General features: G+C 39.6%; 1 protein-coding gene across 2 annotated transcripts in view; it reads right to left on the reverse strand.

Annotated features, from left to right (window-relative positions):
- Positions 1–12,597, reverse strand: part of pld1a (phospholipase D1a) — a 31,980-nt gene extending 19,383 nt beyond the window's left edge. Inside the window, exons 1-4 of one of the 2 annotated variants that reach the window (XM_072364903.1) lie at positions 12,496–12,597; positions 1,083–1,298; positions 586–755; positions 252–394 (exon numbers count right to left, since the gene is read on the reverse strand). In XM_072364903.1, coding sequence (XP_072221004.1) covers positions 252–394; positions 586–755; positions 1,083–1,266 — 497 coding nt within the window. In that variant the 5' untranslated portion in view covers positions 1,267–1,298; positions 12,496–12,597. Of the gene's footprint in view, positions 1–251; positions 395–585; positions 756–1,082; positions 1,299–11,211; positions 11,389–12,495 lie in introns of those variants that run through there. The other variant, XM_072364902.1, reaches the window with a different exon arrangement.
- Between the last annotated feature and the right edge of the window lie 2,300 nt (positions 12,598–14,897).

The raw sequence follows: 14,897 nt of genomic DNA on the forward strand, positions 1-14,897 counted from the left end.
TGCTGCTGTTCACTTCTAAATTATGTGAATGTGAGTTTTCTTTAAATTCCTTATAAGCAAATACATACATACACCAGATGTTGTTTTTGAGTGATTTTGCAGCAAAAGCATCTGACTTGGTGCGATGTGACAAAAACAAGCATTTATGTGAACACGTATAAACCTGTGCTTGTTTGTGTTCACACATGAGCATGTCCATGTGCTGTCTGACTGTGTATCTACTGGACAGAATGTGCGAGCGGCACACTAACCTGCGTGATGGCAGTGGTATCCTCATGAAGGTCTTGTACGTCCTCAGCTCTCTGTGCAGCTCCATGAAATGTTTCTCCTTTCTCTTAATCACCCAGGTAAACTCTCCATGTTTCAGCTCAATCTTAAACACTGCCGGCAGAGACTAGAAACACACACAAGGTTGAATTGCCTCTAACTTTGGCTACTTAATTAACTTAATTTGTCTTTGAGCAGAAGACAACAGCATTTGAGATATTTGGTTCCCCCACAAGAATCGAAGTGTACTCATTAACGGTAGGACCACTAATTAGGGCTCTGTTGAAGCTATTGCTTTATTACATAGGTGCATAGTACCTTGTTGACACTCCTGTGGTGTGACAAGTTGAAGCGGTCCTGTGCTGCGGTGAACCGCTCCACCTCCAGGATCCGTGCTGTGATAGGCACAGTGGGTAGGTAGACTGTAGCACTGGCCTCCTTAAAGCCCACTGTGGCATATATTGCTGAAAATGGTATACGACAATCCCCTGGGACAGAAATCAAGGCAAGCGGTTGGTGTTATTTTTTTTCTGTTTGCATTTGTAGGAGTTACTCAGGCTGCTTAAGAGTGAGTAGGCTGCAACACTGAAAAGTCACCCTTTCTTCAAGATTTCGGTGCTTTGTCATTTTCGATGTAAGAGCAAATGTTTCTGTTTATTCTCAAGTAAAGTTAGTCAGCTCTTAATGAATGAAATTAGATTAACCATCATTTGCTATCTTTAAGATTAATCATGTGTGACTTTTAGGTGTTGCACGGATAATTGGGGATATTTGTGTAAGACTTTATTAGACAAATAGACAACAAGTGAACACACCCAAATAGGTTCCATCGTAGTCCATCTCCTCTCCTTCCCCCATGTCTAGCTCTCTGGTATCCAGGCTTTCCACGAGGTCGGCCATCTTGATACCGTCGTATTCGTCTGAAGCTGTCGAAGTACTAGAAACTTCAAATTTCACCAGGTCGAGGTTACTTGTGGTTGGCTGTGCCTTACCCAGCATGATTAGCAGTCAGACCCTAGAGCAGGGCGCACCTAGAGGAGAGAGGAGATGATCATGACACTGTAGTCATGTGTTGTTGAGTAAATGTAAACTTCTTGGTGACTGTTCCTCAGTGTACACTCCCTCGGGAAATGAAAGTCATCTGACTTTTGAACCTCCACAGACCTAACTCTGACCTAACTGTTCAACTGTGTCAGATGACCCCCGTGAGTATACAGGCTCTGAAACAAACATGTCCAAAAAGATGTGTACACTGCAGAAACAGCTGGAATTGATGTACCATGAGAATAGTTGTCATTCGCTGACCATGACTGACCTATGTCCTACCCTCTGTCTCTCAGTAATGTCATTTGCACTTTATAAAAAAGAAAAATCAGGCTGTATCTGACTCAGGATGACACTCAGCTGTGGTAAATACCACGGTTATTTCTCGATTGACAACAATCAGGTCTCCCTACATGCATAGAGAAGACGGTACAGAATGTCAAACCGTTTCAGGTATTTTATCAAGCAAAATGGAGACATCATTCTGTACAATTTCACTGACTACCCATGGCTGCCTGAATCAAATTGAACTCACTAACACTAGCCTGGTCTGCACCCAGATATCGAAACTCAGTCAGTCCTTCTCTACCACTGTGTACCCTTTGGGAATGCCGTCACAAGGCATTCTCAAGCCAGGGTCTTTTAATTTACGGTTCCACCGTGGAGTAACAAGTTACCAAGTGCAACCGGAGAAGGGGCGTCCCTCTCTACCGCCAACAATCTCTTGAAAACTCATCTCTTCTGAGAAGACCTCCTCTCCTGACTTAAAACGTGAGCATCTTCTAGCAGATCTAGCAAATTAGATTGACTTGCTGATTTTGGCACCAAAATATTGTGCATTGATTTCCTATTTAGTATGTACACATATGTGTCAGGAACTGCTCAGTTTTGTTTTCAACACTACCTCTTTGCTGAGAATATCAACCAAATTTTGTTTAAGAAACAGCTCGGGAGAAATCAAAACCTGTTAAACCTGATGATCGACGGTTTGGCTCCAAACATGATCCACTTTAATTTTCAGTCTCAAGAGTACCTTAATCTCTAAATGTGAGACAGGATACAGATAGGGCTTGGAAAATAATAGTACACTGTAATCCGCATTTTTCTCTAATGAGAAGAGCTGACAAAAAGAAATGCCCATTCATGTGCAACACCCCTGAGATGTGTGCTAAGTCATCCCAGTCTGCACATTCTCATGTGATCCTTTCAGAGACCTCCTTTAGAGTCTGGATTTAAAAGGAATAGAATAAGCCTCAGGAGTTAAGGAGTACAAAGGAAAGGAAACAAAAACTGAAGAAAACTGATTCCACAGAAAATCTCTGAAAAGACATTTTAGTTGAGTTGACTGTATTGTTCTGTATTTCCACTTGTGATTAAATTAAACAAAAAATGTGAATATCTTACAGGCTTTGTAGGACTGCTTGACTGGGATGTAATTCCCATAACTCGAGGGTGCTGATAAGGCATTTGGCTAAGATTCATTCCCAAAGGCAAAACTTACATTGTGATTTGTGTGTTTACATAGAACTGATCCCCCCCATCTCTTCCCAGATTCCAGAGCTCAGTGCAATGACATGAAAACATGGAGCAGAACAGTAGTAGCCACTAATTACACACCCATGGAGGTCCAAAGTTTTTTTTTTGTTTTTTTTTTAATTTTTATAGCAGATTTGGTCCTGAGTATTACAATTACAGAGCTGTGAGAAAAAACAGCCACAAGTATTGTGGTGATGACAATGATTTTGTTATCAGTGAAAATAGCTAACGGACAGCGTCTCATCTTAGTTTTGAAGGGAACTACACACATGCACGAGGTGTTAATGATTAATTTTCTTCGTCAAAGGGAAGTTGGTATAAGTAGAGACCTAAAACACACACAAAAAGAAAATAGAAAAGAAAGCTGTTAAGCCAACCTAAACGACTACATCTTTCTAATGTTTCAGGATTTATATTTGAAAAGTTCCACAGCTTCAATAGCACATCTTAAAATGTGCTCAAGCAACACAGAAGTTTTTTTCCTAATTTTTTTATTGCAAACTAAAAACTATTCTCATTGACACATCAAACAGATATCAACTCCACAGTAAACAAGATCCAACATGCTCACACTGAGGAGTCACCAGCACTGAATGAATGTCTTCGTCCCTTCAGTTTTCCTTGTGAAAAAACGTTCCCATTCATCCAGTCATAGTTTCCTTCTGTCTTTCAGGGTTTTGGCTTTTTTATGACGTTCAGATTTCCAACTCGGTTTAGAAGTGATGCAAATTATGCTGGACTGTGCAGCCCCGCATTTGAAGAAATTACGCATTTCAAGACATGGCACAGAGCTCGGCTTATGTGGATGAGGTTTGTGGTACGTGTGTGCAATTTTAGATTCCAATGGAATTTAGGACATGTCCCCTTACTAAGAATATCTGTGACCCCCAACAGACTTGACCCACACAGAGGTTAACTTGACCTGGACCTGGACCTGGAATGCTGAATATGGTTTCAAAGTTAAGTGACTCAGATGCAAAGAAAATTGTGTGTGCACATACACACATGTGAAAAATAATGCCAACGTTCTAAATATCTGGACATCTTCTGGTCCGTAACAGATCTTCAACTGAGCCAAATACAGCAGCACATGGTATATCATGTTGTGCCAAATATTCAAAAACTGCAAAAACACTGTGGGAATAACTAAGTACACCCCATACAATTCAATAGCTTGCAGAACTTACAGAACAGTGTTTGAAATCAACATATCCTTATTAGTCTCTCACATCTTTACATCTTTTGTCTTCCTTTTCCTCGTGCTGTTGTGGAGGCTCACAGTTTTGGCTCACTCTCGAACATTTCTTCAGCTGATTAAGGTTTCCACAGCTCTGCGGCCAAAGCATTTCAGTCATGTTGAGCTCTGGACTTTGACTGGGCTATTACAATACACTAACTTTGTTTTCCCCCCAGTTATTCTGCTGGAAATTTGCTTGGTGTGCTTTGCGTCCAGCGCTGTGTTTAACACTTGGTATGACTTGTTTGTGGCAAAATGTTGTGTTTGGTTTACATCTAAAGTCATGCTGGGCATTTTAGCCTGTCATCCCCACTCTGGTGCCATCAGCCCAGAGGACATACTTCCAGAGGTTTTGGTGTTGTTCAGATGCAATCTTGCAAACCTTAGCCTTGCTGCCACGTCCATTTTAGAGAGAAGAGGCTTCCTCCAGACAAATCTTTTCTTATTTTATTTATTGTCATTAACTTTAACATTTAACATGCTAACTGAAGCCTGTGGTCTGACATGTAGCTTTTGGGTATTTTGCAATTCCTCTGAGCATTGCACGGTCTGACCTTGATTCGCTGGGTTGGCTGGGTTGTCGACTCCTGGGGCAATTGGCAGCTGTCTTAAATGTTTTCCACTTGTAAATAATCTTTGCCACTGTAGAATGATGGATTATTTGGAAATGACCTTTCTCAGATTGACAGACAGCAACAATTGCTCCTCTAAGATCATTGCCTCTCCTCCTTGGTATTGTTAACACACACCTGGATGCTCCAGACCAGCAAATTGCATCAAACTTTAATGGAGGTGCTCACAATCGCTGATAATTAATTAATAAAGTGCTTATATTAGCAACACCTAGCTGCAATTTACCCTGTCACGACTTAGGTTTCACACACTTCTTCAGCAGCTTAGTTTAGTTTTTTTAAACAAATAATGATACAGTTAAATAAGTGTGTTGTTCAACTGAGGTTGAATTTACTTGATTTTAAGACCTGGTAATGACCAGATTTTTATTCATACATCTATTTATTTTTTTAGATATATCAAATAAATATATATATATTGAATTTCTCCCACTGGGGGATAAATAAAGTATTTTTCTATTATATTCTATTTTTTTTCTTCAGTATAGCTATCACATCCTGATTTGTAAAAAATTTGAATTGCAGGAGGGTTTACTTTTTTTTTTTTTTTTTTTTACATAAATATATGCGCACATAAACACACAAAGTGGCTCATGGTTATCTGTGCCAACAATACGCAACCTGTTAGAAGAGAGTTATCTCTCTACTCCATTCTAATGGAACACTGTCTACTTCCTGCTTCCTGTTCCGTTGTCATGGCAATCATCCCAACAGCTAGAATGCTGTTTATATATGAATACCAAAAGAAGCAGCCGAGAACGTCCGCCTCTCCCTTCATGTGCCAACATCACTAAAATGTCAATTAGTGGGAGAATGACGGTGGAGTTTCTGTGGAGTGTGGTAGAAAAAGAAACAAGGACTCAAAAGTAAAGTGGGCACACAGTCTCTTTAACATGACTCACAAGAAACTCACAAAACTTGCATGAGGGCTGGAGCCCATCCCAACTACCACTGGGCGAGAAGCAGGGTACAACCTGTACAGGTCACCAGTGCATCGCAGGGCCAGCACAGAGACAAACAACTATCCACACTCACCCTCACTCCTAAGGTCAAATCAGAATGAAAAATGAACCTAACATGTATGTTTTTGCACTGGAAGGGCCATGCAAACCCACACATGCACGGGGAGAACATGCAAACTCCCCACAGACAAATGCAGCTGAGCGGCCCCGCTGCAGAGATTAACACCTCAAAATTTTTGTAAAACCAAATCCATCACTGAGGATGTAAAAGCCACCAATTTAAGTACAACTTTTAAGACCAAAAATGTAGGTTTTCAGTCGCCATGTTGTGAAAACTCACCCTGGTGTTTATCATCCCCAGTTGGGCACATGCTTTGTCTATAGCTCTTCTTTTCATCAGACAGACTGCCAATGAACAGTTTGTCTGCAGGACTTCTGAACCAATAAACTCTGTGTTCAACATTTATAGTGAATAAACTTAATTCCTCACCGATAATAACCACAGTTATTATAAAGCACCTCATAAAGCAACAATTTGCTGTTTTAGGAGTTAATCATAAGCAGCACTCTTCTTTGACAGTGAGCATTTTACCTGAGGAGGTGACCGCTCCAGCCAAGCAGGAGTCCTGTACTGTGCATGCAGTATTCACTCATAAAGCAGTTTCATTTTTAGACAAATTAGGCAGAAGAAGGGTAAAACCGAGCTTGTTGTTTCCATGGTTTCTAGTTTTCGTGCAAAGCTAGGCTCTACCTGCTTTAAGCAACTCATTATTTGTAGACATGACAGCAGTTTTTGTCCTAACTTTTTACCAGAGGCAATATAGCATCTTCCCAAAATTCCTAACTATTCTCTTACCATCCACTGTGTAAAAAATACCTTTCTCTTACTTTTTAAGCTTTATTAACCCTTTCATGCACAAATTATGAAATCCCCAGTCAGAATTTTTCCCCAAGTGTTTTTATTTATCTTTTGGCATAAAAAGAACAAAATATTTAATTTTTATTTTTTTTACACCAATTATTTAAGAAGTTACTGAAATGCCACATGGAATGAACATTGTGCATCTGAGGAAGAGAAACAGAACACATGACATTGTGCATGAAAAGGTTAATATTTAGAAATACAACTACTTGTTTAACATAGAAATGTTGTCTTCTAATGTATCCAAAAATCAATGTAGTCATACCTAAACATGATACCTACAGTTAAATATTCAATTCTCCGCAACACAATGTTAATCTACGATCAATACAATATGAGACTCCCAGTTTATTCATTAATCTATGTCATGCTTTTAGTCATGCCACAAAGAGAAGCTGGAGGTAAAACAAAGAACAAGAACTGGATTTTTGGTTCAGTCTGTGCACATCACAGGTTTACTATGTTGAATTTACAATACCTAATTTAGTTCTATTCACCCTGAGGTTTATTGTAACATAACACACTTCCCTCTGTGGTTTTACAATACGCAAACATGCGATGAGTAAATCATGAGAGTGTCTTTTTGCAGCACAGCCCACAGTAGCCCTGTTTCTGTTGCAGTGCAAAGACCCATTGAGGATTGATGGGAACGCAGACAAGGTCACAGTGGTCCATGTGTATCTGCAACCACTGCAGAGAAAGAGAGAAAAAAATCCAAATTTCATATCAACTCTGTGGCAGCTGCAGTCCAAAACTAAACTGAACCAGGAAGTTATGCGTTTTGCAGACAAAAGTTTGGCTAAGTGCTACATCTTTTGGATCTGTGTGGGAAAGCTTTGTTCCAAATGTAAAACCGCCGTACTTATATTTTCTGAGGCTCCTTTGCTTTTTAACCAATTTACAACTTAAATATGACCTAAATGTTTCCTTTACAACTTTAGACAGAGAACTTTGAAGTTTTAGCAAATCAAGGGTATAATAAGTACTTTTAAAATGGAACTGTTGAACCAAAATAAGAGCACTTTGATCCATAATGAAAGGATTTAACATGCTGTGCATATCTCTTGGAACTGGGTTGGGCTCATAGCAATAGCACCAAGCCAAACCTTAAATGTCTTAAAAGGTGTATGAAGAATGTTTTTAGATCAAACATGCTAGGGTTTATTTTGATATTTCAGGCCAGAAGGTTTCTAGGTGTGTACCCAAGGGGATTACACAGATGATACCATTGATCGTGTCTTACTGGATGTCCTCCACCATTTCCCACTGATCTTCCACACAACTCTAGAATTCTTCATATCTAACAACATGGCGATTTTGAAATCGAGATATACATAAGATAAACATAATACCATCAAAAGATTCAGAGACTTGGCCCCCCAAGAGACTTGGTAAAAAAAATCAATACTAGATACCCATGATCCTCAGGCCCTCAGTTGGCCTCGCATCAAAAACAGGCATGACTGCTTCCAGATGTCAGTCTGTGAATGATCACAGTTCACTGTGCAATCCACAAATGCAGGGTAAGTTTCTATAATGCGAAGAAGAAGCCATATGTGAGTGAAATTAGGAAATGCTGCTGTCTTATCTGGGCCAAAGTTGATTTCAAATGTACTGAGGCATAAGTGGGAAAACTGTTCTGTGGTCAGACGAAAGGAAACTTGCGATTCTTCTTTGGAAATCATGGATGCTATGTCCTCTGTACCAAAGATGAGAAGGACCATTTGGCTTGTTATCAACACCCGAAAGCCTGCATCTCTGATGGTATGGGGGTGCAGTAGTGCTTTTGGAACCAACAATTTGCATAATCTGGAAAGGCAACATCAACGCCGAAAGGTAATTACAGGCTTTAGAGCAACATACTCTCCCATCTAAATGACGTCTTTTCCAGGGAAGGTTTTGCATATTTCAGCAAGATGATGCTAAACTCTTACTGCAAACTCTTACTGCATCTATTGCAGCGGCATAGTAGAAGAGTCCAGGTGATGAACTGGCCTGCCTGCAGCCCACACCTTTCACCAACTGAAAAATATTGGTGCATCATAAAAAAAGCTAAATATGACAGAGAAGACTGTTCAGCAGCTAAAATTATAAATCAGTCTACAATGGGATATTCCTCTCCCAAAGGTTCAGCAACCAATCTCAGTTCATAGATATTTATGGCTATTTGATGGCTGTTAGAAGATGAGGGAAAGCTACACAGTGGTGAACATGAATCTGTCCAAACTTTTTGTCGTTTTTGACATGTTGCTGCCATCGAATTCAACATAAGCTAAGATTTTGCATAAAATAATAAATGTCTGACCTTCAACAATTGATATGTTTTCTGTTTTCTTGGGAATGAATGACTGGTTTATAAGATTTGCTCTTTTTATTCAAACTTTACACACCATCCCAACCTTTTTGGAAATGGGGTTGTACATACGTTTTTGACAGAATTTTTCTTATATCATATCTGTCCAACTTAAATAACTTAAATAACTTAAATAACACTAGATCTTACGGAATGCACATGTTTAAAAATGCTAAATTATTGTAAAAAAAAGTGTGTAGGAGGACTGAACATCAATGAATGTCAACATCAGCAGAGGTGTTGCTACTGATTAGCCATCAGGTTGCGAAGAAAAACTTGTGGAAGGTGCGTGATAATAAGCTTGACATTTGCTAAGCACTGAGGCAAGCATGGTGAATGATTTATACTGTTTTAAAGATGCCATACATGTGAACATGATCTTTTCATAAGAGCCCACTCACATTCTCTGTTCCACATGCACACACTCGCACACATACAGTCCAACAAAGATAACATAAATGTCGCTTGGCATTTATAGATTGTGTGGTGCCAACCTCCTCATGGCGCAGATGGTACAGAGAGAGAGAAGATAGATAGAGGAAGGGAGGGAGGAAAGCAATAAGAGAGGTCTGTGACACCTCTTTTTCTCTGCCCACACTAAAGCTGCCTATTATCTAATCCTTCACACCATGGATAGGGGGATTGGGACGGTCAGAGAGGCAGAGAAAGCAAGACACACAGTAGATGCCAGAAAAAGAGGGAGCAATCGTCATCATCGCCGGAGTGGCTTTCTCCTGGTGCTAACACAAGCCATCATTGTACTGTCAGAGTGAGGGAACTGCTCCCTCTGTCTGCTTCTGCCAAACCTGACTCGGCCACGCCACGACGGATAAGTTTGAGCCTGGAAAATACCAATCTTTAACTTGTGCCCAGACCATAAAGTGACTCATGATTACAGTGGTAGGACAGAGAATACAGAGGATATCTGTGCTCTTGATTTAAAGGGTTGGTTCACCCAAATTACTTTACAATCAATAAACATATTCAATTGTTCAGTTTAGATACAAAGACAAGAAATCCTACAGGTGCATGTGGGCTCTGTTGTGCGATATAATACTGTAAATGATGATGGGACTGCCAAATGATGCAATGATCCTGGGCTAATGTAAACACTGAGAAATAAAGTAAAACTCTTATATTCTCCACAGCTTGTACAGCATAGCTTTTCCATTTGCCCTATAAACGGCAGGAGCTGGGCACGACTGCCTCCTGCTTAACCATAATTACATGTGAAAGATATTTCCTTCAGAAGCTGGAAAAAGCCCCCCAAAAAGTTATGTTCCTGTTCACATTTTTAAAGTCTTATGATATAGCTTATGATAAGATAATGAAATATTTTGAGACTGTTTGTGAGTTTTTGATGGTGCTTCCCTGTGGCAGTTGTATATATATGAGCCAACACATCTGGAATAGATTCACAGTACTAAATCTGCCTGCCACATTAAAAAGTATTTCATTTCTTTCCAAATTCTTCTGGGGATATAGGAAGATCTCAGTAGTGTAAAACTTATTACATTTGGGGGTTATAGATGAAAAAAACCTTTGACTCTGCCCTCAACTTTTGTCCACTTTTATGGTAGATATTAAAAACCCTTGGGCAGAAGTAACAGTAGTAAAGTCTATTATATCAGTATGCTGGCATCACAACAGAAAAATGCTGAGGTCATATATCTTCCTCTGCATGTGCAAAAGACTACTGAATGCCACAGGTCAGTATCATGTGTATACATTGCAAAGAAAACAGAAGAAGAGTGGAGTGGGGTCGCTTTTGTATTGGTGAACAGCGGAGAAAGATATCTCCAGTCTTCCTATGACATTCCAGCTGCAGCAACAAACTTTCACAAAAGGGTATGAGAAAGGCAACAGCAGGTCAGCTCATTCACAGGCATGCACACACCTAGGCTGTCTTGAGCAATAAATGACACACAACCTGTTGAAGTATTCCATTAGTGAAAAAATAAAGACCTTCCACTAAAGTAATCAGAAACTCATCTACACACCCAGTTGGCAGACAAGTCATGTTAACTACATATCAAAAAGCAGCAAACAAACAAACAAAAAAACTTGATCAAACTCTTAGGATCAGCAAGAGTAATGGCCTGACTCAAACATACCTTTTAACATTTTAGGCACATGTTCCAGTTGACAAGCCAGAGTCAAGGAGAGTCGCAGAGACACAGACTGTATCTTCAAAAGCCCATGGACACAAATAGAACGGGGCAGACACAGAGACAAACAGAGAGGGAGACGTTACCAACCTGCTCTTTTTGTGGACGTGCAGTCCACATGTCGGTTTGTCTGATCAATCCACAAAGTTTCTCAGAATGGATGACAAAACTAAGGCCTGAGCAGACAAAGAGCTGTACAGCAGCAGACAGTTCTATGCTCTCCCTTTTCTTCTGCAACTCAGTAAGAGTGGCTGGGAAAAACTAACAGTGAACTGTCTCCAACTCCTCAGGAAGGGAGGGCTCTCTGAAACTCTAGACCAATCACAGGAAGACATTCTGCCCATGCATTTTCTTCATTGGGTAACAGAAAGCGTTGGTCTTGTGGTGAGGTAGGAGGAGTCCTCTGGGAAAAAATACAGACACTGGTCCTGCCTATTTTCTCACCATTTCACACTCTTTGTTGGTGTGTGTGTGTGTGTGTATCTATTAACATGCGGTTTTGGACATGTTTGCTAGTGCCATTTAATGTATGAAGTTGTGAACCCTAACTGGTTTGCAAAAATCAAACAACAAAACAAAAAGAAGCTTTGTAAGAAATAAACATCTCCTCCCCCAAAAAGTTTATGAAAAAGAAAAATTCTTGACAAGAATTGAATTGTTGTGTGTCTTCACCTAAATTGGAGTATGTGTTCCCACTGAAAGAGCTCTCATTTCATGCAAGGTTCCACAACAAAACCATTCATTAGTCTGGCAGCCTCACAAAAAACACAGATACAAAGCTACACCTTCAACTAAGAACACATAAATTAATCTCTTCCTCCATCTAGAGGATAAAGGAACCTACTGCACCATGCATGGGACGAACACAGACTCATTCTCAATAAATCTGTGTATCATCAACATGGACTTTAACCTGTAATCTTCCCCACCCTTGGAGCTTAAAGATAAAATAATGAAAATGTATTTACACAGCAAATACATTCACCAGGCATAGGAGCCATACAGAAATATGGAACTGAAACAAACAGATGGGTTTACGTGTGCAGAAAACACAGCGATCAAAATCACAAAAAAGAATGAAGAGGAATGGCTTGCCACACTAAAATACAACTACAGCAATACAGTGGCGACAACCAACGTTGCTATTAATAACTGCAGTTGTCCCAGAAACAGCTCGATTTGTACATTTTGATGGTGTAAATAGCAACATCAACTAATTGTCGGACTTTTAACACGATCGCAAGAGTTGTTATGAGCACAGGTCCACGAAGAATAGTTTGACTGCACATAAAAAACATATACACACTCAAACACATATACCCAAGTCTGGATACAATCACAAGACGTATACTGACAGGTAGTGACTGTACATACCAGATGTGATGAAAAGATCTTATGAAATACACAACTGTTCTGGTGAGTTCCCTGCTGGTGTTCCATCCATTAGTCAGATCTCACTCTCTGGATTTATTTATCTTCGACTCCCTATGTTTCCTTTCCAGAGAATGCACACACATCATGAATCATTGATCATAAACATAATGGTTTCTCCTGGTACACACAGCACAAAGGGCAAAGAGATAACAATATTTGAAACAGTATCACACCGGTGCAGTAAAAGCAGAATAATACTGCAACTCTTACTGTGATTTGAATCACACTTTGATTCGCGTTAGCAAATAAGAAATTATTCTGAAAAATGGCAGTATCATAGTCTTAACTGTCAAGGCTTATACCAGTGAGCATGAAATCAGACAACACAACCAGTGGTCCAAAAGTGATTTAGAAACTAGAAACCAGCATTTTTGCTTTTTGCCTTGCTGTGCCTCAAAGGAATTCTCACAAACCATTAGACGCCTAAGGAGGGGGAAACTTGCACTTCCAGCTCTGTTTACAGTGAGGATGGAGTGAACTCAACTGGGGATATAGTTTAGTGGTGGAACAAATACCCTGATGATCTTCTCAACCTGACTGTGCAATCTCTAATAGAGGCTTCCATTACAGGAGCTTTGGGGAGGTGTCAGTTATCCAGAGGTCTCATGTGTTGGGCAACAAAGTTGGACAAGATTTGCCCTGAGTTCTTTAAGGGTGACATATCATACCCTTTGACACCAATTTGACACAATTATCTATGGTCTAATTGAGATGTAGGACAGGCTTTGGTCAAAATATCGGTTGAATTAAGAACAGTGGCCCTCTTGTCAGCACTGTTTTGACACTGTGGAGACTTGGCGAGCACTCAAGCCTGTCCTTTTGGTGAGGTCAGCAGCTACTAACCCCCAAGAGATACACTTTATCCACACAGCTGCCGCATGTCTGAATTAAAGAATGTAGGTGTTCAGTAATGCCGTAACAATAATGTTAATTTTTGAAAAGTAACAGCAAAAACTTCTTAGAAGTTGGTGTACATCATCTTCGTTACCTAAGCTGTTGGGGGTATTCCAGAAAGGAGGTTCAACAAACTCTGAGTCTATCCTTGAACTCTGAGTTGACTTACTCTGAGATGGGAAACTCCGAGTATCCGGTTCCAGAACAGCAGATCTGTGTTAGTTCAATAAACTCTGAGTATGTTCACCCTGAGTTAAGCGCGTGCATGACAATTATAAAAAGCCATCATCAATCGGAGTCCCGATACCACGAGTCACCATGACAACGGAAAATAAAAGAGCAACTTATTTCACTGCGATGAAGTTGGAGGCCTACGGTGAGTATGAGCATGGATTTCGTTGGCAAATGCAATACAGTTGCAGCAGAGAAGGAGAGAGAGACGGCATGGGGAAAAAATTGCTGCCCGAGTAAACGCGTAAGTTTGAATGTACTATTCCATTGACATAACATTTAACCGTAAGATTGTAGCATAGTTATGAATATAAGTAGGAATGACATCTGATTTTTATTTAGGTGCAATCCAACAGGGGAAAAAAAGGACCTGGAAGCAACTAAAAATGAAATGTAAAAACATAATTCAAAAAGGTAAGGCATATATTGCTAGGCTATGATTGCGCCTCACTTTAATTTAATTCAATTTTTTAATTGACTTAGGCTATGAACAAAGTAAATATTAATTCAGTGGCTACTTGAAATAGTAAATTAAAGCCCTAATAAAATGTTGTTTTTACACATCTTCTCACTTAATACCCCACTTAGGAGACACTTACATACACATTTTTATTTTATACCTATTGAAGTCATTTAAAATGTGACGCTGTAGCCTACACCCACACTCATTAAAATACTAATTAAAAAACAAAGAAACATTGAGTTCTGCTCAGCCAACAGAAAGAAGGCAGAGTTAGAATCTCTCCCTTTCATGAACAAGCAACACAAAATATATTAATAAATGGATGAAACCAACATTGCACACTTAGCAGTATAGGCAACCTTTTGGTGACGTACTTTTGATATGATAAATACTGACATAATCATAGATAAAGAGAGCTGTCATTTTAAGGTTATTTTGAATGGCTGAAATCACAGACTATGATTCAGACCAGGCTTTGTGTATGAAATTTAGAGGGAGCATGGGTTAAATCATTTTAATGTGCCTAAAAGACATAAAATCATGTTTTTACAATTAATTGGATTCTGCATAGTTCAGATCTCGTCTTGTAATCCTGTTTCAGCCATTACTGTTGTCAAGGAAGACTGGCCAATTATTTTGTCAGTAATTGGAGGGTGTATGGTCTTTATAATGGGGGCTGTGATAAGGTTCTAAGAGGCTCATCTTGAACCTCATTACAATACCTTGCTGAATAGGGAATATCATTCATGCACCT

The sequence above is a fragment of the Leuresthes tenuis genome, unplaced genomic scaffold, assembly GCF_036924035.1.
Source record: "Leuresthes tenuis unplaced genomic scaffold, fLeuTen1.0.hap1 SCAF_15, whole genome shotgun sequence".
Classification (NCBI taxonomy): Eukaryota; Metazoa; Chordata; class Actinopteri; order Atheriniformes; family Atherinopsidae; genus Leuresthes; species Leuresthes tenuis.